This window comes from Podarcis filfolensis (assembly GCF_964270895.1).
Source record: "Podarcis filfolensis genome assembly, chromosome: 6".
Lineage (NCBI taxonomy): Eukaryota > Metazoa > Chordata > Lepidosauria > Squamata > Lacertidae > Podarcis > Podarcis filfolensis.
This window is the reverse complement of record NC_139609.1, coordinates 9,204,110-9,230,654: the sequence shown is the minus strand read 5'-3', so window position 1 is coordinate 9,230,654 and position 26,545 is coordinate 9,204,110. Positions and strand designations below refer to the sequence as shown.

General features: G+C 45.0%; 1 protein-coding gene across 1 annotated transcript; it reads right to left on the bottom strand.

The window, feature by feature from the left end:
* Window positions 1-2,430: 2,430 nt before the first annotated feature.
* Window positions 2,431-24,879, bottom strand: TEDC1 (tubulin epsilon and delta complex 1). Its single transcript, XM_083621631.1, has 8 exons — window positions 24,693-24,879; window positions 21,948-22,026; window positions 20,896-21,098; window positions 16,406-16,573; window positions 15,953-16,051; window positions 5,587-5,673; window positions 3,313-3,516; window positions 2,431-3,051 (listed from the first exon to the last, which is right to left on the bottom strand). Exons 1-8 carry the CDS (start codon window positions 24,816-24,818, stop codon window positions 2,653-2,655), a joined length of 1,365 nt encoding a protein of 454 aa, XP_083477757.1. The 5' UTR covers window positions 24,819-24,879; the 3' UTR covers window positions 2,431-2,652.
* Window positions 24,880-26,545: the final 1,666 nt, after the last annotated feature.

The following is a 26,545-nucleotide window of genomic DNA, read 5'->3' as shown; positions in this document are numbered from 1 at the left end:
GGGGTATTTATATCACATTACATCACATATGTCTTCTTCTTCTTCCAGAAATGGAGGTGGCAGTCTCATTGCAGACACTAGAGATTCTGTGATCACTCGGCAGGGGCTGGATTTCACCACATGGGCCCTGAATGCTGATGACAAAAGACTGTCCCATAAATTTTGCTGAGTCCAGATGTAGACATTGTTCCCCCTCATTCTTATTGTGAGCTGCAAGGATAATATAGAACCATATGCTTGATTCTTGGTACAAAGCGAAGTGGCAAGCATGATTTGTGCAGTCTTATGGATGATTCTGGAGTGCTTAAGATGTTTACCCTCATCCCACGAGGCTGGTGCTTTCTGGTGTGGCATTCATGATTCCACATTAACAGGATATTGAAGCAACACATTTTGCAAATCCAAGTACAGTGGAACCTTGGTTCTCGAATGGCTTAATGGAGAAACAAACCATCTCCTGAATGCTGAAAACCTGGAAGTGTTCTGGTTTTAGAACGTTTTTTGGAACCTCAACATCTGATGTGGCTGCCAGCTATTGTTTCTGGGGCGCTGGCGCCAATCGGAAGCCACACCTTGATTTTCGAACGTTTCGGGAGTCAAAGGGACTTCTGCAACAGGTTAAGTTTGAGAACCAAGGTACCACTGTATCTGTTATCTTTGTTCACTTCTAAGGCATTTTAAGCTTCTTTTGTTTTTAAGGAGCTTTCATTTTAATGTTATATTTACAACTGCTCCAGTCTACAAACAGTAGCATAATATCTCATTACTGGTGTGTATGGGTGTGTGTGCACGCAGAGCAGTTTGGGACCAGGTTTTCCAGAGCATTCACAATATTGGATACAATACTAAGAGAATGAATTCCATCTCCCCAGTAGAAAAAAATATCAGTCTACGTTTCCCCAACATTCAGTGCTACTGCAAGGAGAGTGCTATCTTGAGGACACCCACAGAACCAACGCAAATAAAACAGCCTATTTATATGATGTTAAACATGATCACACTCTGCTGGCTGACATGCCACTTCCACAGTTGGATAAAGGTCTTCTTCCTGAACTTAAAAGCAACGGATGGCATCCAACCAAGTCATACTCAGAATAGATCCACTGAAACCAATGGATCACAGCCATGCTCATTGTTGTACTTCCCATCTTCAAGGGCGGCTTCTTCCAAACGGCTTCAGTGATGCTGTTTCTTAGGTGCCACTGTGGTCTAGAGGATAGAGCTGAAAGAAAGCCCAGCTTTTGTCTAATACAGGGATGAAAAAGATGTATTTTGTGACACCCTTTAAACAGATTTCACAAAGGGTACTTTACATTAGTATCTTAAAAAGCAGAGACATCACCTTGCCAATAAAGGTCCATATAGTTAAAGATATGGTTTTCCCAGTAGTGATGTATGGAAGTGAGAGCTGGACCATAAAGAAGGCTGATCACCGAAGAATGGATGCTTTTGAATTATGGTGCCGGAGGAGACTCTTGAGAGTCCCATGGCCTGCAAGAAGATCAAACCTATTCATTCTTAAGGAAAACAGCCCTGAGTGCTCACTGGAAGGACAGATCCTAAAGCTGAGGCTCCAATACTTTGGCCACCTCATGAGAAGAGAAGACTCCCTGGAAAAGACCCTGATGTTGGGAGACATGGAGGGCACAAGGAGAAGTGGACGACAAAGGACAAGATGGCTGGACAGTGTTCTTGAAGCTACCAGCATGAGTTTGACAAAACTGCGAGAGGCAGTGGAAGACAGGAGCGCCTGGTGTACTCTGGTCCATGGGGTCACACAGAGTCGGACACGACTAAATGACAACAAAACTTTACATTAGTTTAAGCAAAGCTGCTTATGGTACCGCCCTTTTTTTACAACCAACACCTCTTGTCTGTATATTTAGCATGGCAATTTAGTGCTCTCTGCCTGGTTGAGGACTGCTTTATCTCCACTGAAACCAAGCACTGAATGACAGATACACACACGAGAAAGTAAAGGGATTGGGGAGGGAGTCTTGTAACTCCTGCCTGCAGACCGCTGCTAACATTAATTCAGTCATTATATCAATTAAGTAGTTAACTAAATGTAATATTAATTTTCTGCTTAAGATTAAGTTGATGGATTATGCCGAAATGGCAAAAATGACCGGAAGAATCAGAAATCAGGAACACCAAAATTTAAATTAAAAAATGGGGAAAATTTATAATAAAAACCATTGTAAGCAGTTAAAATTGTTAGTAGGATTGGAATAATTGTAGTTTAATGGTGAGTTTTGAATGTAATGGAGCTGTAAAAGATTTGGATTATTATAAAAGTTGTAGGAGGAAATGACTAACAAGAAGATCCACAAAGGGGATGAGGGAAGTCCAGGAGATTTTTTGGAATCTTGTATTTATGCTGGATATGTGATTGTAAAACTGTAATTTGAAAAACCACATATATCTATATTTAAAAATGTAATATTAATTTTATTCTCTCTCTCTCTCTAACACACACACACACACACACACACACACACTCATCCTACAGCAAAACCCAAGATGCAAAAAATCACAGTAATCATAGACAACATAGTTGCTCCTCGAAGATAGGAGCAGGCATGGACAACAGCCTCATGGAAGGCCCAAGACTGTCCCTTCAAAGCTAATGAACAGCACCAACTTCTACGTTCAGTCGGTATCTTTGGTTTGTGCTCTTTTCATGGGTGGGATGCAAAGCACCTGGCCAAGTCCTTGGGCAGCTTCATAAACCTTCTGCCTGCCTTCTTCCTGTCTCCGCTTCAGCTCTACCTTCAGCCTTGCTTCTTTTTTTCTCAGATCCCTGATCACATCTGCTGCTGTTGCACCTTCTGTGATGGATTTCTGGGGTTTTGCTGACCTGACCGTTTTGCTGGTCTTTAAACACTTGCCTTTAAATACAAGTCTGTATGGTCCATGCATCACACCAATTCTATTGCCACTACTGTGGCATTTCAGATCAGACAGCTTCAGCTCCACGACGTCTTGTGTTTTTTTGACAGCCGTGCAAAACTCGCTCTCTCCTAGCTGCTCCTGCTCTCTTGCTCGGACCTGCGAAGAGGAAAGGACAACTCAGCTGATAATATGTGCTCTAAAAGAGCAATGGGAGAACAGAGTTTTATTTTGTCAGTCTTAGTTAATTAACAGAGCTCAATGAAACCCTTGTTGTCTTTATAAACAGGACCCCAGGCATCTTATTATGATTTCTATTAACAGGCTAAAAACATAAATACAGAGTTCTGAAATCAATCAGTCTAGTTTTATGATATCAATCTGTCTTGATTTCTAACAGGCCCCCAAATCAACCCTTACCGTTCCACAGCAGCTCAGTTTCCTGTAGGCTATAAGCTCACCCAGCCCATCATATAGAGTCAACAGATCTTTCCTGTATCTGTCCAGTTCTTGAATTGTTCTCTTAATGCCGTAACAATACAGATCAGCACTTGGCAAAATAGTGTCCTTGTTAAATGTGTTGTGGGGTTTTGCATCTTCTGTTTCAGGACTGAAAAGGGTCTCCTGGAAGGTGGAAGGAGGGGAATTCCAAAGTTGTATTAATTTTTCTTAATGAGGAACTTATTGCCACATTTGTCTAGAGACTGGTGCAACAGATAAACAAGCCAGGTTAACTTTATATCCAACCTCTGTTTGTGAAATGGTATGCAGTTCTTGAGCAACATATTCTATTCTCAGAGAATACAGAAAAGTTGCTTATTCCTAGCAAAAGGATTTGTTTAAGCACTTGCAAATGGAAACTGGTACCCCATAAGAGTAAAAAACTGTGTGTGTCGGGAGAGACTTTGCAAGAAAAGCAGATGCAAGACTTCTTAAATCTCTGTCACAACAACTAAAACCACACTACCTTCTGATCCTTTTGCTAATGGCTGTGTTGGAAGGAAACACAGACACATCACTTTAAAAAAAAATTGCCCAAAATTAAAATTCCTAACCTTGCTAAATTTAAAAAGAGGGAGAAAAACCTTAGAATACTACACCATTTCTGCATTAAGGGATTATATTGCTGATTAACATATTGCAAAAACAGCTGCTTGCTATAGAACTTGTCTAGCTGAATTTACTGCAAATATTTAAAAGATTCGAGCAGAGCTGGAAGAGCTCCAGGTCTGGAATCTAGAATATCTGGAAACATTGCACAATTTCACCAGTGATCAAGTCAGTGTGCAAAAGTGTTATCGGCTCCTATGCAAGTCAGTGCAAATGCATTTGTGGGTTTTGAACTACTTTATAGAAAGATTTCTAACCTCTTTGCTACATGGGAACAGAATCCAAACACTCATTCTGTCAACACATTGTCTTTAAGGAATATTTTCTGCAGCTGTTAAATGTGCTGAATGGTTATATTATTTATGTATTTGCTCTTGAAGCCTTCATCAGATGCAAAGAGGATTTTATTGATTCTTAAAATCATTCAACACTGTCCAGGGAAATCTGCAATTCCACAATGCTACCTGACTGCAATTCTAGTGGCTCACAAAATTTAGTGCCCTGCAGTTTGTAATGAAGGCATTTTGTTTACAGCAACGTTTATACTGTCATATTTTAAAAAGTACAAAAGGAGAAGAACAGACATTTCTTTCATTTACAATTACTGCAGATGTATGGCATGGCGCTTTGCTCCTGTCAGCCGAAGTCCAGCATTGCAATTGAGATAAAATTAAGCAGCATAGTGAGTTCTTAGGAAGCTCTCTCACTGGTACTCGTAAATCCACAAAAAAATGGAATACATGTGGTTTGAAGCAAGATCTCCTAATTTGAGAGTTATGTTTCTCATAGCAGGGAAGCAGAGCAGGCATGGTGCCGAATGAGCCAGAGAATGTTTTGGAGTGGAGCAAGACTTACAAAAACCAAGTTTACATTACTGCTTTGACATTCTCATCAGCAAAGAGGGCAGCCCATGCACTGTCACAGGTCTCAACATAAGCTCCCACCACAAATACTGTCTTAGATCTAAAGCAAGCATTGTACGTTGCCTAGCTTTTAATGAGGTTTTTGTTCATAATGATAATCTTCTCCACCTTTTAAGCAGGAACTCTTGCTGGCTATGATCAGCTGAAACAAAAGGCCAGGAATATACCGTATTTTTCGCTCTATCGGATGCACCCGACCATAGGACGCACCTTGTTTTAGAGGGAGGGAACAAGAAAAAAAATTCTCTCCCTCTCTGTGCAGTGCCCCTTCAGCGAAGCGGCAGGAGAAACAGAGCCCCTTCCATTTCTCCTCCCGCTTCGCTGAAGGGGCGCTGCGCAGCGTCTCTCCAGCGAAGCAAAGCCAGGAGAGCAAGAGGGGTCGGTGCGCACCGACCCCTCTCACTCTCCAGGCTTCAGCAAAAGCAACGTGAAGCCAAGGAGTGCCGTGGGAGCGCTCCCACTGCGCTTCGGAGGCTTTGCGTTGTTATTGCTGAAGCTAAGGAGCCTGCATTCGCTCCATAAGACGCACACACGTTTCCCCTTAATTTTTGGAGGGGAAAAGGTGCGTCTTATAGAGCGAAAAATACGGTATACCTGTGTAACATTTTCCCCACTCCCAGAAAAACAATACACAACTTGTCCCTCAAGTATTTAATCATACCATCCAATGCCAGTAAACTGGTTCCAGGAGCTTCCACTTGAGAAAAGCTTCCAGTCGAGAGCTATCCGATTCAATCAACTGCAACAACTGAACGAAAGGGGGGGGGGAGAGGAAAGTTTTTCACTATTACTATGAGACTGAAAGTAATACAGCCACTCAGCACAGATCAGATAGGATTCTGTACCAGATTGATCCAAATTCTGCACATCAACCACCAAGGTTTTGAAGCCAGATTTTAAAAAATTGCTTCCCATCAATATCAATGTTTTGCATTTATGTAAAGGGACCGCTGACCATTAGGTCCAGTCATGGCTGGCTCTGGGGTTGCGGTGCTCATCTCGCTTTATTGGCCGAGGGAGCCGGCGTACAGCTTCCAGGTCATGTGGCCCGCATGACTAAGCCGCTTCTGGCGAACCAGAGCAGCGCACGGAAATGCCGTTTACCTTCCCGCCACAGCGGTACCTATTTATCTACTTGCACTTGATGTGCTTTCGAACTGCTAGGTTGGCAGGAGCAGGGACCGAGCAACGGGAGCTCACCCCATTGCAGGGATTCGAACCGCCAACCTTCTGATCGGCAAGTCCTAGGCTCTGTGGTTTAACCCACAGCGCCACCTGCGTCCCTTGCATTTATGTAGCACTTTACAATTCTTCACGTATATGGGGGGGGGGGTAGATCACATCCGCCTAATGCAGAGGTGGAGGAAGGTAAGAAGAGCCAATGTGCCAATGGCCAATCCAGCCCAACGTCCTGTTCTCACAGTCAACAACCAGAGGGTCCCAATGTGGTCCCTCAAGCCCCCACTGATGTCAGTAGCTGCAGCAGAAAGGGAAAGAAGAAGACATAGCAGTGGAGTAGGCAGGGGGATGCAAATCACACCTTCCCCAGGTGTTTGAGAAGTGGGGAGAACTCACCCCCACCTCGGCTGGTCTGCATGGCAGCTGCAGCCTTGTATCAGCAAGTGCATTTGTGTATGTCAGTGATACCCACTGCTGGAATGCAGCCCCATAGTGTTGGCACCTGGGCCAGAAAGGTTAGCCAGCCCTGATCCATAGAACACACAGGAATTATCATTCTCTAATGCTGAAAACTGCCTTGCATAAAAAAATTCACACTAGACATTTTGAATGTCTCCAAAAGCATTTCATTCCTTCCAAAGGGAACATATTTCACAGGAGTGTCCTTTTCAGTGTCCTCCAAAATTTCCTTTGCTGTTGGAAAAACGGAAAGAAGTCTTTTGGGGGGAGGGGGAAAAACCCACCAGTTTTATCTCTCCAGGACTTCACATATCTAACTGAACAATACAGATACAGTGGTACCTCAGATTACGTTACCTTTGGGTAACGTAATTTCAAGTTACGAACGTGGCAAACCCGGAAGTGTATACTTCTTGGTTTTGCCATGTACACATGTGCAGAATCGCGCCATCACGCTGCGTGCAGAAGCGGCACCTCCGGATATGGACTTTTCGGGTAAGTATGGACCCCCGGGACAATTTAAGTTCGTATCCAGAGGGTCCATATTTAATATATACAACTAACAATGAAATGCCTTATCCCACTGTCAAATGATCAGCTACAACAAGGGGGAAAGTTGGAGGAGCAGCTCTTGGGGAATCTTCTCAAAGCAACACATGCCATCCTCATTTTGCGGCTGCACCCAGCCCCTCCACTCCCCTCCTAGTCATCTGTTTCATTTCAATTTTCACTGGCAATCTCAGCTCTTATTCCGAAGCACGCTGGGCCTCATTGTATCCAAGATAAAACCAAAGTCAGTGACAGTCCTAGCTTTGCTGAAACTAAAGTTGCATTCCAAGGCAAATAACAATAAAGCTGGAAGGGGCTTCTGAGGCCACCCAGTCCTGCAAATGCAGGACATCTACACCTACAGCATCCCTAGGAGGAGGACATCCTGCCCTCTGCTTAAAAATGGCTAGCAAAAGAGAGCCTAGCCGTTTCCAAGGCAGTCTATTCTGCTGTCAAACAACTCATACGCGAAGGAAGCTCATTCTGCTGTTTAAATGAAATCCTGTTTTGTAACTGGAAGCCGCTGCTTTTGGGCCCGACGGTCTGGAGCCACACATGACAAAACTGCTCAACTCCTTTATCCTTTCCTCCTAGCGCTTGGACTTCATGCCACGCACCATCTGCCACCCTCCACTGGGTATTTGCCAATGTTCTTAAACTGTGGTTCTCAGAAATGGACACAGTACTCCAAGTAAGGTCTGACCAAGCCCAACAGAACAATTGGGCTTCTTGTGATCTGGACGCTGCACTTCTGTGGATGCAGCAGAGAACTGCATCAGCCTTTTTTTTTTTTTTTTTTTGCTGCATCACAGAGCTGGTTAGTTTGCGTTCTATTGTTGTTGAGCCAGTTGTGCATCTGATTCTTCCTGCCTAAAAGTTTATATATCTCTGAGAGAATTAATTTTGTTTGGCCCAGTTCTCCACCCTCTCAAGACCATATTGGATTCAGTTCCTGTCTTCTGATTCACTAGCTAACCCACCCAGCTTGATGCCATCTGCAAAAAATATGATGGTTTATTCCTTTGTCCAAATCATTTACAAAGAAGTTGAGCCGTGTAGTTCCCGCAAGCCACTCCTGGCCAGGTTGATGAGGAACTGTTGCTTGGCACTTTTTTTGGTATGATTGATCAACCAGCTACAAATCCAGCTAATAACAGTATTGTCTAGCCCACATAGTAGCAGCTTGCCAAAAAGAATATTATGAGGAACCTTGTCAAAGGCTTTACTGAAATCAAAATATACTATGTTGGAGTCATCAAAGCAAAATGGCAAGGATGCCTTCTGGCAGCCATCTGTCGACAAAAGCAAACTGCTGATGTGGGTTTCTAGAGCTAGAAAGGAGTCTCTGTAGGGCTGTACATCTGAGGTTTCCCAGCTGCCCCCGAATTCCTGTTCCTCACTCTCCCCCCATATTATCGTGGCGACAAAGTTCATTTCAAATCTTATCTCAGCCACAAATGTACTTGTGGTCTGAGGCTAGCCCATATTTCTCTGCCTCAACCACCCAAAGGCATGGTTTAAAAATACATACTTTAAAAGGTGGTTGTAAGAATGACGGTCATAGTTTATGTGTGAACACTGAAAAGCACTATATAAATGCAAAATAAAAATTCCAAAGACTACAAATATAATATTTAGCATGCAGCCTCAATGCATTACATTAATTCAGTGCATTACAATGGGGGGGGAGAAGGATTTTAGTTAACATTCAACAAACTTTTCAAAATAGATCAGAACGCAAATAAAATTATGCTGAACTATGAATTGCCAAAACCTGAAATAGAGTATTTACTAATAGATCTGCACTATAAAAGAGGCGTACTTTACTATTATAATGAGGTATACTGCCTTACTCAGATTTAGTAACCAGCAATTTTACACAGAAGAAGAAATATTGGGCACTTCTTCATGAGGTGCCCCTCACACTAGGGCCAGGCGATGTCAGGTTTTCAACTTCGCAATATGTTGTTGTTTAGTCGTGTCCGACTCTTTGTGACTCCATGGACCAAGCACGCCAGGCACTCCTGTCTTGCACTGTCTCCCGCAGTTTAGTCAAACTCATGCTGGTAGCTTCGAGAGCACTGTCCAACCATCTCGTCCTCTGTCGTCCCCTTCTCCTTGTGCCCTCCATTTTCCCAAATATCAGGGTCTTTTCCAGGGAGTCTTCTCTGCTCATGAGGTGGCCAAAGTATTGGAGCCTCAGCTTCAGGATCTGACCTTCGAGTGAGCACTCAGGGCTGATTTCCTTCAGAATGGAGAGGTTTGATCTTCTTGCAGTCCATGGGACTCTCAAGAGTCTCCTCCAGCACCATAATTCAAAAGCATCAATTCTTCGGCGATCAGCCTTGTTGATGGTCCAGCTCTCACTTTCATACATCACTACTGGGAAAACCATAGCTTTTACTATATGGACCTTTGTTGGCAAGGTGATGTCTCTGCTTTTTAAGATGCTGTCTAGGTTCACCCTAGGTTCACATCGCAATATATCGCCAGGCAAACATTGTGATCAACTGTGATGTTCAAAACACTGCTTCCCACCACAGCACTGCTAGGCACGGATGTGAAATTGCTGAGGCAGTTTCACCCCAGTGCCTCATCACACCAGGGAGGAAGCAGCTTCACACTTTCCAGCTGAGCAGCCCCATCCTTCTCCAGCTTGAACATGAGCCCGAGAAGCATCAGGACTGTTCAGATGGGAGGTGCAATCCAATATCTTTCCTCCCGGTGGATCGCTCTGGAGGAAAATGACCAGCTGCCCATCCCGCTTGCTCCCAGCCAAGCAGCCAGCCAGGAAGATGGGAGAGGCTCCTTCTGCCTGGCTGGCTGTGTGTTTGCCTCCTCGCGAGCAAGAAGGCCAGCCGGGCCGTGAGAAGGCTCTCGCCCCCCCATCTGAGCAATCCCCAGGCCCCTCCTGCTCTCATGCAAGCCAGAGGGACCTGAGGCATCGGTGGGAGGAACAAGCTGTACCAGTGCCTCTCCAATTGTTTTCCCCTCTGTCGGTATGAGAGGCAGACCATGATGGTGGTTTCACTCAGCAGTATATCGCTGGCAAAACTGCTGTCACTCCTGAGTCCCACTGCCCCCAGCGCCCGGCTGCAGTTTGTTTCTCCCTCATTTGACTCCCCACAGATGTCAGCTATGGACTTGCCTGGTTTTGCTAGTTTGCCTCACAGACCATTCAGAATCTGAATATTTTCTGCTTTAATGCATTCATTAGAATGAATGCTGCTGAATCTATTAAGAAAAAATTCTGTAGCAAGACTAAAAGAAACCTGCACCATGTCCAGGGATTGGGACCAGGATGAGAAAATTGAACAAACTAATGATTAGGAAAACTCAACAGGTATAGAAGGGAAGACCACACATCCTTCCTAATTTGTTTGAACGATCACTCGAGTTTGTCAATATTGTATATTGCTTTTCCAGTTCTCCTAAGAAAGGAACAAATATGACAACCAGAAATTCTTTGAATGCTTACATCAGTTACCTTCCATTAACACCCACATTTTAAATCTGTGCTTGATATATCAAGTGATTAATCCATGACATCTTTTTTTAATAGGTTAACTGTTTTACAATCTTGTTGTTCCACCTGCTACAAGGTCAGCGTTGGGAGATCATGCAGGGACAAAGGAAAGACAGAGATACTGAAGGTACTGGGGGGGGGGGGAGTTTATAGGTTAAAGCTACGTGAAGTGTTCTGCTTCTTTCCAACTAGAATAATCCAAGAGTAGACAGAAAATTTTGCACAGAGACACCTTTTCATGTCCACCAAAATGTCCTCAGAGTGGAGCATATTAGACCGTATTTTTCGCTCTATAACATGCACTCGACCATAACACGCACGTAGTTTTTAGAGGAGGAAAATCCGTAGGCATGCCACCCGTAGGCATTCCCTCCATAACACGCACAGACATTTCCCCTTACTTTTTAGGAGGAAAAAAGTGAGTGTTATGGTGCAAAAAATACGGTAATTATTTCAATTTAGTACCTGCCCTTAACCATCAGGTCCCAGGACAGGTTAAATCTCTGGAAAGGGTGGCCACAGACTCCCATATCTTTTTTTTTTTGGGGGGGGGGAACCATATACAGTAACCATCAGAAAAAAGTATGCTTGCTCCACAGTCCAGTAATTTATAAAGGCCTTGATAAGCCAGAGTATCATTTTTCAAGAAGCAATAACTCCACGTGCTTGGCCAATAAAACGTGGCAAGCAATGACTCTTTTCTGAAGCTTCCCTTTAAAACGGTGACAGCAACTATAGCACTGCAGCTCTATTAATTCTCTTTCTGGTGTGGAAAATTTTCAACTGAGGGCACATACAGGTGACAGATTACGGCCAAGGGAAAATTTTAGCTCAAGGCAATAATGCCGCCAAGTAGAAATGACCAGCTTGAACATTATTAAACATTACTGGAACGCTGCCAGGGCTTCCCAGTGGGGCACTAATTGCCTAGCTAAAAAAATAATACCTGAAGAAATATGTTGCAGGGGACCTCAGATGCATTCACCCCCACAAGCAGAGCTTCAGGTACTCTGGATCTCAAATATCACACTTGTTCTAATGTGAAGGGCAGATTAATGTATTCCTTGGTATCTCAGCAGTGCTATCTATCATCTATTTTTCCATCCATCCATCCATCTATCATCTGTATTTGCCAGTAGAGAAATTACAGCATTGTCTCTTGTAGCCAGGATGATGCCATATTCTGCCAGTGGTGGAGATAAGGTATATTTCAGCCTGCTTATGCAGGTGTCTCAGTGGCTACCAAACTTGGGGCAGCAGCAGATGAGGCCCTGCCAAAGATTCTTAGTGGAGGCGATGGGAAAGGCAAGGACAACACTTTTTCTACAGGCCAGTCCATTTTGGTGGACTGAGCCTTTCCCCTCCCAGAGGCAATTGGAACCAATGTGAGGAAGAACAGCAGGACCCTCTGCCCTGGCATGTAGGTGTGTCACTTGGACTCCCCTGAACCTTTACTGCTACAGCATGTGCAATGAGATTACTGGCAGATTCAAGCAAGGCCACACCCTAAACCACAGTCACTTCAAGGAAGCTCAGGATGACAGGCTATTTCTTGAAAGAACATCCAATCCCTTTACCTTTTGAGTCCTTTTTTGTTTCAGTCTCTGAGCCAGAGGGGAGAGATGGTTTTACTACTAGTATCTCCACTACTAGTAATTCTGGGGGCCTTTTTTTTTAGTTTGAAGAGGATGGTAAAAATGCTTTAAATAAATGGAATTTCATTTGTAGGGAACAACCTTTTTTTCCAGACAAGTAAAAATGTTGTTGCTTCAGTTGGCCTTTGAGAATTAACAATGGCTCAGCCTTGTTTGTTTTGACTGCTGCATTGTTGCTTTCAGCTCATATTATATACAGTATTTGTTGTTGTTTGGTTATCTTAATTGTAAACCACTATAAGAGCTTATTACAAATATTTCTACAGCACAATAATTGTGTTACATTACAAAATATTGCAATACAGTACCATCAGAATAGGATGATTTGCACACGGTGATCTCAGGAGAATGAATGCGTATTGCAACTGGCCACGTGGCAAAAGTGTCACCACAATGTTCATCATTTGCTCAGCAAGCCAGACAGTTTTCCCATTTGTCTCATTACCTACTGAATGGCAATCCCAGGAAACTGCCATCTACCCTGTCAAGAGGTCAAGCATGAAGAACATTCATCTTCCCTGAAGACACTCCTGGCTCAGGCTTGCATTTTTGTCCATTGTGACTGCCTTGCAAACCTGAAGCAGGTAAGAAAAGGAGCAGTGACAGGTCGTGGGACTAAAGAACAACAAACAGAACAGGAGAGGCAGCAGTGACCTACCAGGGAGCACCATGAAGGGAAGCAAAGGAGGCGGGCTGCATTCAGTGATCACACAAACTACATGGCAGAGAAGGAGAACTTGCATTTCAGGGCAACCTGCTTGCACATCTATGATCTATCCCTACATAGTAGCTGATTACCTGGAACCCTCTCAGATTGGCAACCCAGATTACTTGTTATTTCAAGATGTGACCATCATTCTGATATATTGTACAAATCTGTTTGAACAGTTTATGTTAATACTAAAAGTGTTGCAAGTCATTCTGAGCCTTTGGAATATGGATGGATGATAGTTTTAAATTAAATACAAAAATAGTGACTGGAAATATCCACAGATAAAACTATGCTGAAGAGAAACTTTGAAAGGCAATTTCTTTACATTTAAAAGCAGGTGCTGAAGTCTGACAGCTGGTGAAATAGCTGTATTTTAATTGGAAACGTCCTGTCATTCCTCCCCCCCCCCAAAAAAAATTACACCTTATCTGTCAGAACCAGATTGCTCACTTTATGATAGTTCTCAATGAAAATGAATTATATGCTTCACTAAAAGCAGGCTAACACTTTTAGGATGGCTAGCGGCAGACACAAACACTGAATAGGTCTATCCTTTGAGGGGAAGCTAGAACACAAAGTAATTTGTATCATCATCACCATCAAAAAGCAAAGGGGCTATTTGCAGTAAGATATACTAATATGCCAACCTAGCAGTTTGAAAGCACGTCAAAGTGCAAGTAGATAAATAGGTACTGCTCCGGCAGGAAGGTAAACGGCGTTTCCGTGCGCTGCTCTGGTTTGCCAGAAGCGGCTTAGTCATGCTGGCCACATGACCTGGAAGCTGTACACCAGCTCCCATGGCCAATAAAGCGAGATGAGCGCCGCAACCCCAGAGTCGGCCACAACTGGACCTAATGATCAGGGGTCCCTTTACCTTTTATACTAATATGGGGATGCGGGTGGTGCAGTGGTCTAAACCTAGGGCTTGCCGATCAGAAGGTCGGCAGTTCGACTCCCCACGACGGGGTGAGTTTCCCTTGTTCAGTCCCAGCTCCTGCCTACCTAGTAGTTCGAAAGCAAGTTAAGTGCAAGTAGATAAATAGGTACTGCTCCGGCGGGAAGGTAAACGGCGTTTCCATGCTCTGGTTCGCCAGAAGCAGCTTAGTCATGCTGGCCACATGACCCAGAAAAACTGTTTGCGGACAAACACCGGCTCCCTCAGCCTATAGAGCAAGATGAGCGCGCAACCCCAAAGTTATCCACGAATGGACCTAACGGTCAGGGGTACCTTTACCTTTTATACTAATATGCTGGCTTTTTCATTCAACTGTGGTATAATTATTCAAAGAAACTATAACTGAAGTGTGATACAGTTTTGAGAAAGGTCCGTCTCCCTATTATGCCAAGCTATGCCGACACCGAAGAGGAAAACAGTAGCAGCTGCCGCCAGGTACCTTCCATCATGTCTGGATCTCACCTGGCTTTCAGGTGAGATCCCTGCTCCCTGCAGCTACTGACTGCCACCACTGAGGCTCCTAGAAGGAGAGGAAGCAGCAGCCCGCCCCCCACTGGGCTGCATGGCCTGCAGAACCTTGTAACTAAGAACTGGTGCCTGACTTTGCTTTTTACCTATTCCATTCTCATCCCCTTTCCTGTTAGACTGTAAGCCAGAGGGCAGAGATTGCCTTTTCCTCTGGTCTTTGTAAGCTGAAAATTTAAGCAAAATATTTTAAATAAACAAAGTAACTTATGCCAGAGTGGCATGGTTTGAATTTGCAAAAGCCACTTAGGCTTTAGCTGGATGATTCTCAAAAACATGTCTGCATGTGAATTATTTAAATGTTTTTTTTCCTCCTTATCCCCAAACACTTGGATATTTCTCTACTGTCAAGCCAATGTAGAGCCACGCTCAGGTAGTAGATAGCACTCACTGGTGTTTTCGTTTTCCTTGTTTTGTGTCCAAAGAGCAGTAAAAATTAAGCTATGAAGTCCAAAACGTAACAAAATCCTGGCAGCAAGGCCTGAGTAGACTGATACAATCAGCAAAAAAGGACTTTAAAACTTGGGACAACAGGTATAGGGACAAAGATAAAGGAAAGTCAAAGCCAACAAATGCTTAATACCACCAATTAGAAGCAAAATAGATGTAGATCCTCACTAGCTGATGATTGGAAGGATTCTATGGAAGATGATACTGGAATCTATTAGCATGAAGGGGAGGAGTCCAAAGCTCTGTTTCCTGTGCCTGAAGGAAGTCAGAGGCTGGAATCTGACCTTTTGTAAGTGTACATACTATAGAGAATGAAATTTCCTATGAATCTAGGCATAAGTGAGAGTGCCATGCTCTTTGGAATGCATGCAACCTATACAACACACACATTGGCTCTCCATGCTCCCCTGTCAAGTAAGGTCCACAGTGTGTGTGTCTATGTGAAGATTCTCTCTGTGGTGTCTCCGTGCTTATGCAACAACCTCCTCTTTAAGGTGCATTATGCTTGGCACTGCTCTCCTTTTGGAGACAGAGGAAGGCATACATCTTTGTCCAGGCTTTTGGGGAGGGCTACGGTGCACTGGGTGCTTCTGCCTCATTTTTGCTGCTTTTCGGCTTTCTTACTGGGATTTTACTGCGAACTGTTATTGTTAAAGCTTACTGTTAATGATACAGATGTGGGTTTTTTAGTTTATATTATCAACTTTTGGTTTTAACAGATATGTATTCCCCACTCTGGGACCTTTGAGTGAAGGGTGGATTACAAGCGCTTGTAACAATTCTCTTGCGAAGGCCTCAAGGTGCTGGCACAGTCCAATGGCATCAGCCTGCATCTAGGTACCCATCACATCAAGAGACCAGCCAGTCCGTTTGGGGAATCACAGAGCTAGGAAGTCTTCCATTTCTGGTGGATTATGGCTTGAGGGCTGAAAATCTAGTACTCCAATTCTGGCATACATATTGATTCACAGAATTCTCCATAGTTTCTAACATAGCACTATGCCACAAAAGGATTACCTGTTTGTAATTCTCTGGTTGCCTTACAACATCTGCTTCTGTGATGGAGAAATGGCCAATAATAGGATCAGTATGAGAACCAATTGTGTATGAATGTACCTGGAACAGAGAGATGTGGGCTTAGAAATTATATCTATCTGTATACATGCACGCACCACCTATCTCATAATCAATCATTAATACTATTGGTACACTTGACACTAATAGATTATGAGCATGCATGTCAATTTCTAAAGAAAACTATGTATGACTTTTCATTCTGTTTTGATCTCCATAGTCTTCAAAATTAGAAAGAAAGAAAAATTCTCAGGATTTGAATAAGGCAGCTTGCTGTCATTTTTTTCTGCGAAGTGTAGTCTGCAGCAAAATAATGTTAGATGGTTTACATCTACAACCCAAAACTAGTTTTACTTTAATGCAGAAAGATAAAATATCTACAAGCCAAATCATTACCTTATTCAGGAGCTTGCATTGTTCTTGCTGTTCAGTGTGGCATTTTCGCCACTGGAACTGCAGACGGCCATTTAACCACTGCAGGTATCGGACATCCCTTTGGCCTTTCATATGAGATTTTGGAGCCAGGCTTTCTCCACCCTGCAGGCTTTTCAAAGGGGTATCACACTAAAATTGGAAGAAAGGAACAAAATCTTGAAAAAAATATTTTCCCCTGATACGGAAGGGGGGGGCATGTCTTCTTCACCTTCTTCTTCGCTACAATATATCAATTTATTTCCAATTGTCAATGTCAAAAGGGACTAAAATCTATAAAATTCATAGAAAATCAACGTGCCAATTTGCTCAATTTCTCTAGGACTCCATCACACCTCCCCTGTCCTCCATAATCCCTCAAGCAAGGTGTCAAGACCCTAATCCTGTCAAATCACTCTGCCAAGCCTTTCCTCCAGGAAATGCCAGTACATGGACCATTGTCTTCTCATCAGGATGTGCTTATCTGCGCATATCTCCAGCTCTGCATATTCCCCCCTCCCTCCTCCATATGTTAATCCTGTGTAACCCAACCTCTTCTTAATGTATTCATGATGTAATCTGTGTAACCCAACCTCTCTTTAATGTATTCATGATGTAACTGGGATGTATTTTGCACTGTATTCTGGGACATGGAGGGAAGTTTCAAAAGTTTATGTCACCCCTTTCTCGCTCTTCAATCTCGCCTTGAACCTGTTGCGCAATAAACTTGGATCATCTGCAGCTTGCTCCTGTCTCTGGCTGAGCTCATTTTTCCTCCGCAGGGACCCGCGGACTTAGTCCGACGAGCTGGGTGGCAGAGCAGCCTCGCACCCAGATTTTTACCGTAACATCCCCCAATACGTTTATCTTTAGACTAGGAATGGCTAAGCTTTTGGGATCAAAGAGCCACAGTCTGCCACAGCAACTCTTCTGGGGGGTGCAAACCAGCAGTTGGTATGCCCCCCCCCCCGCTTTCACATGCATGCTTTCACACAGCCACTGAGATGATTAGCATCACCACACACGGCTTCTGCTTCTTCCTGTCGAGGCTGGGTGGGCAAAGCCTCCGCCTCCTCTAGCACCCGGTGCCAAGAGGAAGGAACCCCAGCCCCAGGAAGCACAGGGCAAATCTGCCACTCCTCTAGCGCCTGCCTGCTTGTGCTAAGGTGGTCGAGGCAGCCCCACAAATGCAAGGCAGCTCTCATCATTGTACACAGATGTAGAATTAATTCTTATGGATTTAAGATTTATTGAAAGTAAGTTCATGCTTTCACACGACCGATAATGTTTTATATTTGCAAATACGTTTTTCTGCTATACTGACTTTCATTCTGATATTTTGTGTTAATCAAGTTGCTGTTTTCTGTGAGCCGCTTTAGGTTTTCCTCAGGAAAGAGAATCAGAATATAAGAAACCAATGAAATGAAAATGAATTATTATTCTTGATCATTGCAAGTGGCAGCCTTTTTCTGCTCAAGAGTGGAGTAAAATGTTTTCAGTAAATAAAAAAACAAAAGATTCAGGAGATTCAGAGAACCTTAGAAGAAAAGGCAGAGAATAGTGATCGCAACAAAGCAAAGCAATTCTCGGGGCCACTAGGGGGCGCATTGGAAGATGGCCGACAATACCATCTCTCCGACCCACACGGGGTAATTAAGAGGCTGTTATGGGAGTAGGCAGCCTCCCTTGTTGCCCCAAGGAAATGGGGAACACTGCCCTTGCCTGCTGTGCCCATAAATCACCCCCTAATTCGAAAGAAGGGGGTGAGGGCCCTAGGCAGAATGCCCCCGTGTGGACCTCGGCTCTCCTGGACGCTGTCTCTGATCGCGCACTAGTTGCAGCAATTTGGAATAATTAATTACAAAAGAAGCAAATGTACATATTTCAAGTGAAGAAGGGGAGTGAAGTCTGCTAATTTAAGTGACCTCTGCGAAAGACGACGACAGGCTGGAGAAACAGGAATATTTTACGATGAAGATACACCAAAGGCGGGGTATGTTGACAACGGGGCTGAATGGGGGGGGGGACCTTTTTTACTTTCCTTCTATGTGATTTACAAGAACCCCTCCTCATTAGAACCGCCAGTTGAACTGACCCAAGCAGGATGATTAAGGTCTGTGTGGAGATAAACTTTAACCAAAAGTATGCTTTATGGAGACTGAGAAGCAATAAGAGCTTTTGGGAATGGCGCAGCAATTAATTCGGAGTCGCCATCTTGCCAAAGGATTTATAGCCGGGAGGAAGAATGGACTTGTTTTCAGACTGCATTCCTAGTGAACCTCCTCAGAGGTTTTGAGAAAGGAGGCAGATTGGTGAAGATTAATGACGCTAAGACTGTTTTGATGTATGGAAGTGATGTATATGGAAACCGTCTGGATATGGCAACTGGATAAAAAAAAATATATCCACGCAGGATTACAAACTGTTCTAACCAGCTTGCGGAGACTATCAGAGGTCACAAAGAGAAAGGAAAAATATATGAAAATAACAAGAAGAGATGTGGAAAAATAATAAGAAAGGACTGGATAGTACTGTGAACATCATAAGGTTAGGTTTGTGGACATTAAAACAGCAGTAAGAAGCAAGAAGTTGATTGGATCCCTTCGGAACTTGAAATATGGGTACCCCCAACAAAAATTTAAAATTTGGCTGTGTAATTTGGAATTTATGTAATTTGGTTTGATTTGATGTGATTGGTCGGTTAATAAAAAATATTTTTTTAAAAAACACACAAAGCAAAGCAATTCTCACAGCAGCCATATTGCTAGGGAGCATTTTGAATCCATTTAAAGAAGCGGGAAATAAGAATGTCCTCCCCATAAACCCCACAACCAGGATGACTAAGTTATTGGACTCAGGCAGAGATGGGAGATGAGGAGCAGGGGGGGAAAGCCAGCTGAATCACCCACCAGCACAGTGATCACATGAACAAGGCTGGAACAAAAGCTAATAAATCTTTTGCAAGCCTTTTAAAAATCATTCTGTGTTCTTGAGGGTGCAATGAACCAGTAAAACTGAGGAAGGACCTGTGCCCTTGTTCTCTTAGCTACTCCAAACCCCATTGTATGTTGCAGAACACATTGCCTGTAGATTCTGTATGATGCTGCAAATTCTCAAAGAGCCCCATTGGAGTCATACTTGTGGCACAATTACACTATCTTGGGGAGCATCAAATATTTATATTTCAATCATTTTTAACATAACCGGCAAGCTGGGGAAATGTGTTCTGCAAGGAAAAGCAAGTGCAAGATGCCTCTGCATTGCTACAAGTGTAAAACATTGCTCAATGGAACAATTTTCCTATTGAAAAGACTTTCCACTATAACTGTGCTGCCACCTATTGGCAATTTAAGCATCACTTACAGAAGTGGGTTGTGGAACAAGGTGCAAAGTTCAAGAAACCCATTTTGCAGGCAACCAAGAGATATATTAATGACTCAATTCCGAGGCTACTACAGCAGTAGTATATTTAAAACCAGGCATTACTATACAACAAGCTCCAGCTTTGGTCTCTGGTGTCTAATTTTTACAGTTTTATGGTCCCCCCCCCCCATGTAAACTGCCTCATGAGGGCTTCCTCTAAAACAAGGGTAGGGAACCTCTGGCCCCCAAACCTCTGGATCTGGTCCTCGGCCTCCCCTCTTCAGACCTGCTTCCCCATGGCAAACGGAAATGTGCCTGCCCCCAGCTCCCACAAAGTCCAAGTAGACTTTGAAATTAAATATGTTTCTTCTGTAATGTTTTTAACTGCTTCTACTTTGGTTTTATTTTTAAGTGGCAGACTGTCCTGAATAAAGTTTCTAAAAAATAGTGGGATACTAATTATTAATAAAACTAGATATTTGCATAAGTTAACTTATCCAGTATCAGCTCACAATGAATACAACTGTTTCCTTTAACATTACTCTGGCGGTCTGTTGGCAAATCTATTCTACCAATAATCCAAAGTTCAATAAATTACAGAAGACAGACAGAGCACAAACACATACCGTACCTGTCAGCTCCTCCACTACAATGTGACCCCAAAGTCACAGAAGGGACTACTAGACTGACATTGCATGCAAAGAGAAGACTGACAACAGTTGCAGACAATGCAACAATGAAAAGAATTGCGGCGCACAACTAATATGATTCCTGATGTCTTTCAGGAAAGCTTCGATACTTAATGCTTCTTGTTAAAAATAGATCAAGACCACTTTTGTAATTCAGCTCACCTAAGCAGACGAAAATGTAATGTATCCAACAAGGTACACATCAGATTATTCCTGAACCCAGGAATTAAATATATTCCTCAAAATGCATTGGGAACCACATCTACTGTATAAGAGTCTTTTCTTAAACCAGCACTGCCATTTTCACGAAACAAGCAACTGCAACAGCAACAAAACAAAACAAGTCCAGCCCCACCCTCCAATATCTTGTTCCTAGTTAAAAAAAAAGGATACCTGAAAATTATTAACAGAAAAAGTACTCACCATGCAAACAGTTGCTTCATCCCAAAGTTTCACTCTATTTAGCGCCAGTAACTGCTCCATTAAGCTAATTTTGCATAGAAGCCAGGAAAATACCAACAGTAGTTCTCTGCTTCCCTCTGAACCATCAGGGGGAAGCTGATAAAATTCTGGTCTTCTGTAGCCAAGGCTCAACGCTACACTCCTGACGAATCTGACTTGGGTACCTAGGAAGCAAGTGATGATGATTATTATTAATAGTACAGTGGTACCTCGGGTTAAGTACTTAATTCGTTCCGGGTGTCCATTCTTAACCTGAAACTGTTCTTAACCTGAAGCACCACTTTAGCTAATGGGGCCTCCTGCTGCTGCCGTGCCGTTGCTGGGCGATTTCTGTTCTCATCCTGAAGCAAAGTTCTTAACCCGAGGTACTATTTCTGGGTTAGCGGAGTCTGTAACCTGAAGCGTATGTAACCCGAGGTACCACTGTAGTACTCTGCCCATTTAATAACTGGGTTGCCCCAGCCACTCTGGGCGCCTTCCAACATACATAAAAGCATTATAAAAAACATTGCGGATTAAAAAGCTTCCCCATACAGGGAAGGTAGATAAGGCAGCAGTTGTCACTTTCCACAATTTTAAAATCAACTGTGTCCTGGGGGAACAAAGCTCCAGAACAAATTCACACTGCAGGTGGGCTATGCAAATAATAGCAATGCAACCTTCCCCTCTAACTTCCTACAGCAAGTTCACTGGTTGCTTTCAAAGCATGGAATACTCTCCTTGAGGGAGTTTCTGTTGATCATGTAAATGCCCTTTGGTTGCCAGGCCAGAAGCCTTTAATTTCCCAAGACATTGCAACAGCTGAGGAGATTGCAGACTTGGTTAAAGCTATGAGATATTTTTACTCTCCTGTTTTACTAATTGTGGCTCTTTCCTAATGTGGCTGTTCTACTTTGTTGTTTTTTTAATGGAAATATCTATTAAATAAATAAAAAGCTCTGTATTATGCATATACTTATCACTAATTTTTGCCAAAAAATTAGTATGTTCCCAGATTAATATGAATTTGCTACCTGTGTCAGCAGGCTCCATCCATCCTCCACCTTGGAATTGCTTCAGAAGAGAGTACAGTAGTTTCCAGAACACTACAGTCTGTTTAAGGGGAACAACAGCACTAAAACATTTGTTTACAATGCAATTCAATTGGGTTCCTCCTTCCGCAAAACACACACACACAAAAACCCAAAGCCAAGCTTCCCTCTGATGGTTCAGAGGGGAGCAGAGAATACCACAGTGGGTGATATTCAACTTCAGTTTTAAACCCACTGAAAGCAATGGCGTTAACTTATTCATTAATTTCCATGGGTCTGCTCTAAGTAAAAGTTAAGCTGAATACCACTCAGTGCTTTCAGTCAATTTTAGGTGGTTTCATTTTTGAAAAAGGAACGTGTTAAAAGAAATTGGGATTACAAGTTGCAAAACCTAGAGGCCACAGTGGAACTTGAAGAGTGCAGGTTCTGCTCTGCTGTCCCCACAAACTGGGGTGGGGGGAGGAAGCAAGGCTGCCTTCCTTAAGGGTGCCAACCACTCATAAAACATTAAACCAACAGAATGCAATTCTCATGAGAGAGTAACCTTAGCTGATAAGAAACACATCCAGGTCACAGAATGGAGCACTCCAGGCAGGCCTGAGCTGCATATCTACCCCAATGTTAACCTCCCCCCCCCAAAAAAAAAACACCTAACCATCATATGTAAGGATCACAACATTTGGGCCAAGACAAATGCAGATGGCTCTAGAACAGAGTTTCCCAAACTTTTCATGTCGGTGACACACTTTTTAGACATGCATCATTTTGTGATGCAGTAATTCAGTTTTGCATCATTTTGTGACACAGTAATTCGGTTTTACAGACCCGTTAAACTAACGCTAACCCTTTCCAGCCCCAGGAGGAGCGTGGGGAGTGTTCACATCACACCTACACACTGCAGCCGGCACACTAAGGTGTCGCTACACAGGTTGGAAAGCTCTGCTATAGAAACTGTGCAGTTGTGACCAATTCAGTGGGACTTCACTCCCTTATAAATGTGCTTAGGACTGAAGCCAAACCTTACAGAAATGGGCCTTAATAGCTCTGGAAGCCTTCCCCCCCCCCCCCAAAAAAAAAAATCTAGCTCAGCCACAAATGAAAGGAGCAAAGCTTTCCCCTTGTGCACTTGCAGAATGGGGATCCTAAGACAGGAGGAGGGGATAAACTTTTATGCAAACACTTGGGCTGGGCCCTCTTCGTTTTCATGAACTGACATCTAAAGGGCTGGCACGGTGCTGTATTTGCTTAAGTTACCTACATTTTATATATAGTTTTTTTTAATTAAAGTTTTAATTCTATTAATGCCCAACTGCCGATCTGCTGGGGGGTTCGAGTTGAAGGAGCATATGAGGCTCTTAACGAACTCGGGTCCACTTTGCCCACGAGATCGCCTTTGGGGGGCGCGGACGGCCCCCTTCTACCGGCGGAATAGCAACCCGACTACAGGCGCCACGTAAGGTAAAGGGACCCCTGACCATTAGGTCCAGTCATGGCTGACTCTGGGGTTGCAGCGCTCATCTCACTTTACTGGCCGAGGGAGGCGGCGTACAGCTTCCGGGTCATGTGGCCAGCATGACTAAGCCGCTTCTGGCGAACCAGAGCAGTGCACGGAAATGCCGTTTACCTTCCCGCCGGAGTGGTACCTATTGATCTACTTGCACTTGACATGCTTTCCAACGGCTAGGTTGGCAGGAGCAGGGACCGAGCAACAGGAGCTCACCCCGTCGCGGGGATTCGAAATAACCCCCACCTATTTCTCCACGGAGCGCGGTGGCGCCCACCCTGCGGAACTCCCTGCCTCTTGAGAACAGGCCGGCGCCTTCCTTCTGCCGCGGTCACTTCGGCACCTGATGGGAAACGGAAGGACGACCCCGGGGGCTCGGAAGCGCCACGAAGAACTTAAAACTTTTTGTGAGGCAATGCCTTTGTCTCGGGTTTTTTAAATCTTTCTCTTACCAGCTCCATCTGGTACGTAGGCTGAGACCCTATCTGCCTGCGGACTGTCTCGCCAGAGTGGTGCATGCTCTGGTTATCTCCCGCTTGGACTACTGCAATGCGCTCTACGTGGGGCTACCTTTGAAGGTGACCCAGAAACTACAACTAATCCAGAATGCGGCAGCTAGACTGGTGACTGGGAGCGGCCGCCGAGACCATATAACACCGGTCTTGAAAGACCTACATCGGCTCCCAGTACGTTTCCGAGCACAATTCAAAGTGTTGGTGCTGACCTTTAAAGCCCTAAACGGCCTCGGTCCAGTATACCTGAAGGAGCGTCTCCACCCCCATCATTCTGCCCGGACGCTGAGGTCCAGCGCCGAGGGCCTTCTGGCGGTTGCCTCATTGCGAGAAGCAAAGCTACAGGGAACCAGGCAGAGGGCCTTCTCGGTAGTGGCGCCTGCCCTGTGGAACGCCCTTCCAGCAGATGTCAAAGCAATAAACAACTACCTGACATTCAGAAGACATCTTAAGGCAGCCCTGTTCAGGGAAGTTTTTAACGTGTGATATTTTACTGTATTTTTGGTTTCTATGGAAGCCGCCCAGAGTGGCTGGGGAGGCCCAGCCAGATGGGCGGGGTATAAATAATAAATTATTATTATTATCCTACCCCCACCCCCCGCTTCGAGGTTCCTGCTGCTCTTTATGGGGTGTGTGAGGCTGAGCGGGGCTGAGGGATCCCGCCAGGCCGCCCGCCCTCACAGACAGGCCGCTCGCGCGCCTTCCACCCACCGCATGGGGCCGGCCGAGCTTGGCGAGGCGGAAGGCCTCCGGGGGGACGCGGGGCCCGGGCAAGGCAGCGCCGAGAGCCCCCACGGCCGCCGGGAGACGCGACGCGGACGCCGCCCGCGCAGCCATCGCCCTCAGCGCCGCTTCCCTTTCGCGCCTCTCGCTCAAAGCCAGGCGCGGAGCTCACTGCGCATGGGCAGGGAGGCGCGGGCGCATGCGCGGCAAGAGCCCTCCCGACTCCTTCCCCGGCGCCCCTTTACCCTCTTCGCTTCCTCCTCCTCCTCGCGCCTGTCACTCAAAGCGAGGAGCGGAGCTCATTGCGCATGACAGGAAGCGCGAGCGCCCACGGCGGGCGCATGCGCAACAGGGGGCCCTCCCGACACCTTCCTTCACGCCCTTCTCCCCTACGCGCCTCGAAGCTCACTGCGCATGTCAGGGAGCATGCGCATGCGCGGCGGAGGCCCTCCGACGCTAACCAGCGCTAGGGCCGCGGAAAGAGAGAGCCGGAGTTTACGGGGCGAGTGCGGAGAGTGGGCTGTGGCCTGCAGGGGGCGCTCTTCGGATGGAGGGCGCTCCACAAATTTAATAAATATGTATACTGTCTACAGTATATGATGATTTATGGGGTGGTCTTTGGCTTAGGGAGTTGGGCAATGTCAAGAGTCTTTAAATTGTTCAAGATACATTGTTAGAAGAAGTATACATGTAAAAATCAATAAAAATTATTAAAATAAAAATAAAGGTTCCTGCACACTTTTGCTCAGGATCTGGCCCTCCTTGCAAGGAGGGGAGCGAACTCTGTTGCAACAGAAAAAGAAGTTTCTGCCTTGCTTTCCACTGGATCCTGCCTCCATCCATTCTTCTCTGACCGATCATGGACTTGGGAGGCTCAGAGTCCCATGGGGAGTTTGGCAGCAAAAGCTAAACCCCAATTTTTACATCAGAGGCACACGCAGAAGGGCCTCAGAGGATGATCTCAGGATCCAGGTAGCTTTATATGGAAAGAGGCAGTCCCGGAGGTATTGCAGTCCTGAGGTATTATAGGTCAAACCCAGCACTTTGAATTGGGCCCGGAAACTACAGTGGTGCCTCGCAAGACGAAATTAATTCGTTCCGCAAGTTTTTTCTTCTTGCGAGTTTTTCGTCTTGCGAAGCACGGTTTCCCATAGGAATGCATTGAAAATCAATTAATGCGTTCCTATGGAGACCGCCTTCAGACCAGGTCCGGGGACAGTCTGTCCCCGGACCTCTTCTGAAGGCTGGCGGGGGGAGAAGGACTTTTCTCCCCACCGCCAGCCTTCGGAACAGCCTTCTGAAGGCTGGCGGTGGGAAGAAAAGCCCTTCTCCCGCCGCCAGCCTTCAGAAGAGTTCCCCCAGGGCTGCCTAGGCTGCGGATAGCAGCCTGCTGCCCCGCGCGAGGGGCGCTCTGCGGGGCAGACATTTGCAGAATGCTGTTCTGAATGTTGGCGGTGGGGAGGAAAACCTTCCTCCCACCGCAAGTCTTCAAGACAGGTCCGGGAACAGAGGAGAAGCGCTGCGCGCCTTCTCCTCTGTTCCTGGACCTCCCACCGCAAGCCTTCAGGACAGGTCCGGGAACAGAGGAGAAGGCGCGCTGCGCTTCCCCGCTGTCCCCGGAGATTTCCCTATGGGCTTTCGTCTTGCGAAGCAAGCCCATAGGGAAATTCGTCTTGCGAAGCCGCTAAAAAATCGGAAAACCCTTTCGTCTTGCGGGTTTTTCGTTTAGCGAGGCATTCGTCTTGTGGGGCACCACTGTAATTGGTAGCTGGTGCAGTCAGACCAGGATAGGTTTAATATGCTCAAACTGTCTTGCAACCGTGAGCAACCTGGCCACTGAA

What these genes read in the sequence shown, in the direction of transcription:
- TEDC1 (XM_083621631.1), bottom strand. Translation starts at nt 24,818, where the DNA reads ATGGCTGCGCGGGCGGCGTCCGCGTCGCGTCTCCCGGCGGCCGTGGGG. An exon ending in ATGAAGCAACTGTTTGCATG is followed by an intron (nt 16,574 to 20,895) that starts GTGAGTACTTTT and finishes TTCCAATTTTAG; the next exon opens with TGTGATACCCCTTTGAAAAG. An exon ending in AACTGAGCTGCTGTGGAACG is followed by an intron (nt 3,052 to 3,312) that starts GTAAGGGTTGAT and finishes TCCTCTTCGCAG; the next exon opens with GTCCGAGCAAGAGAGCAGGA.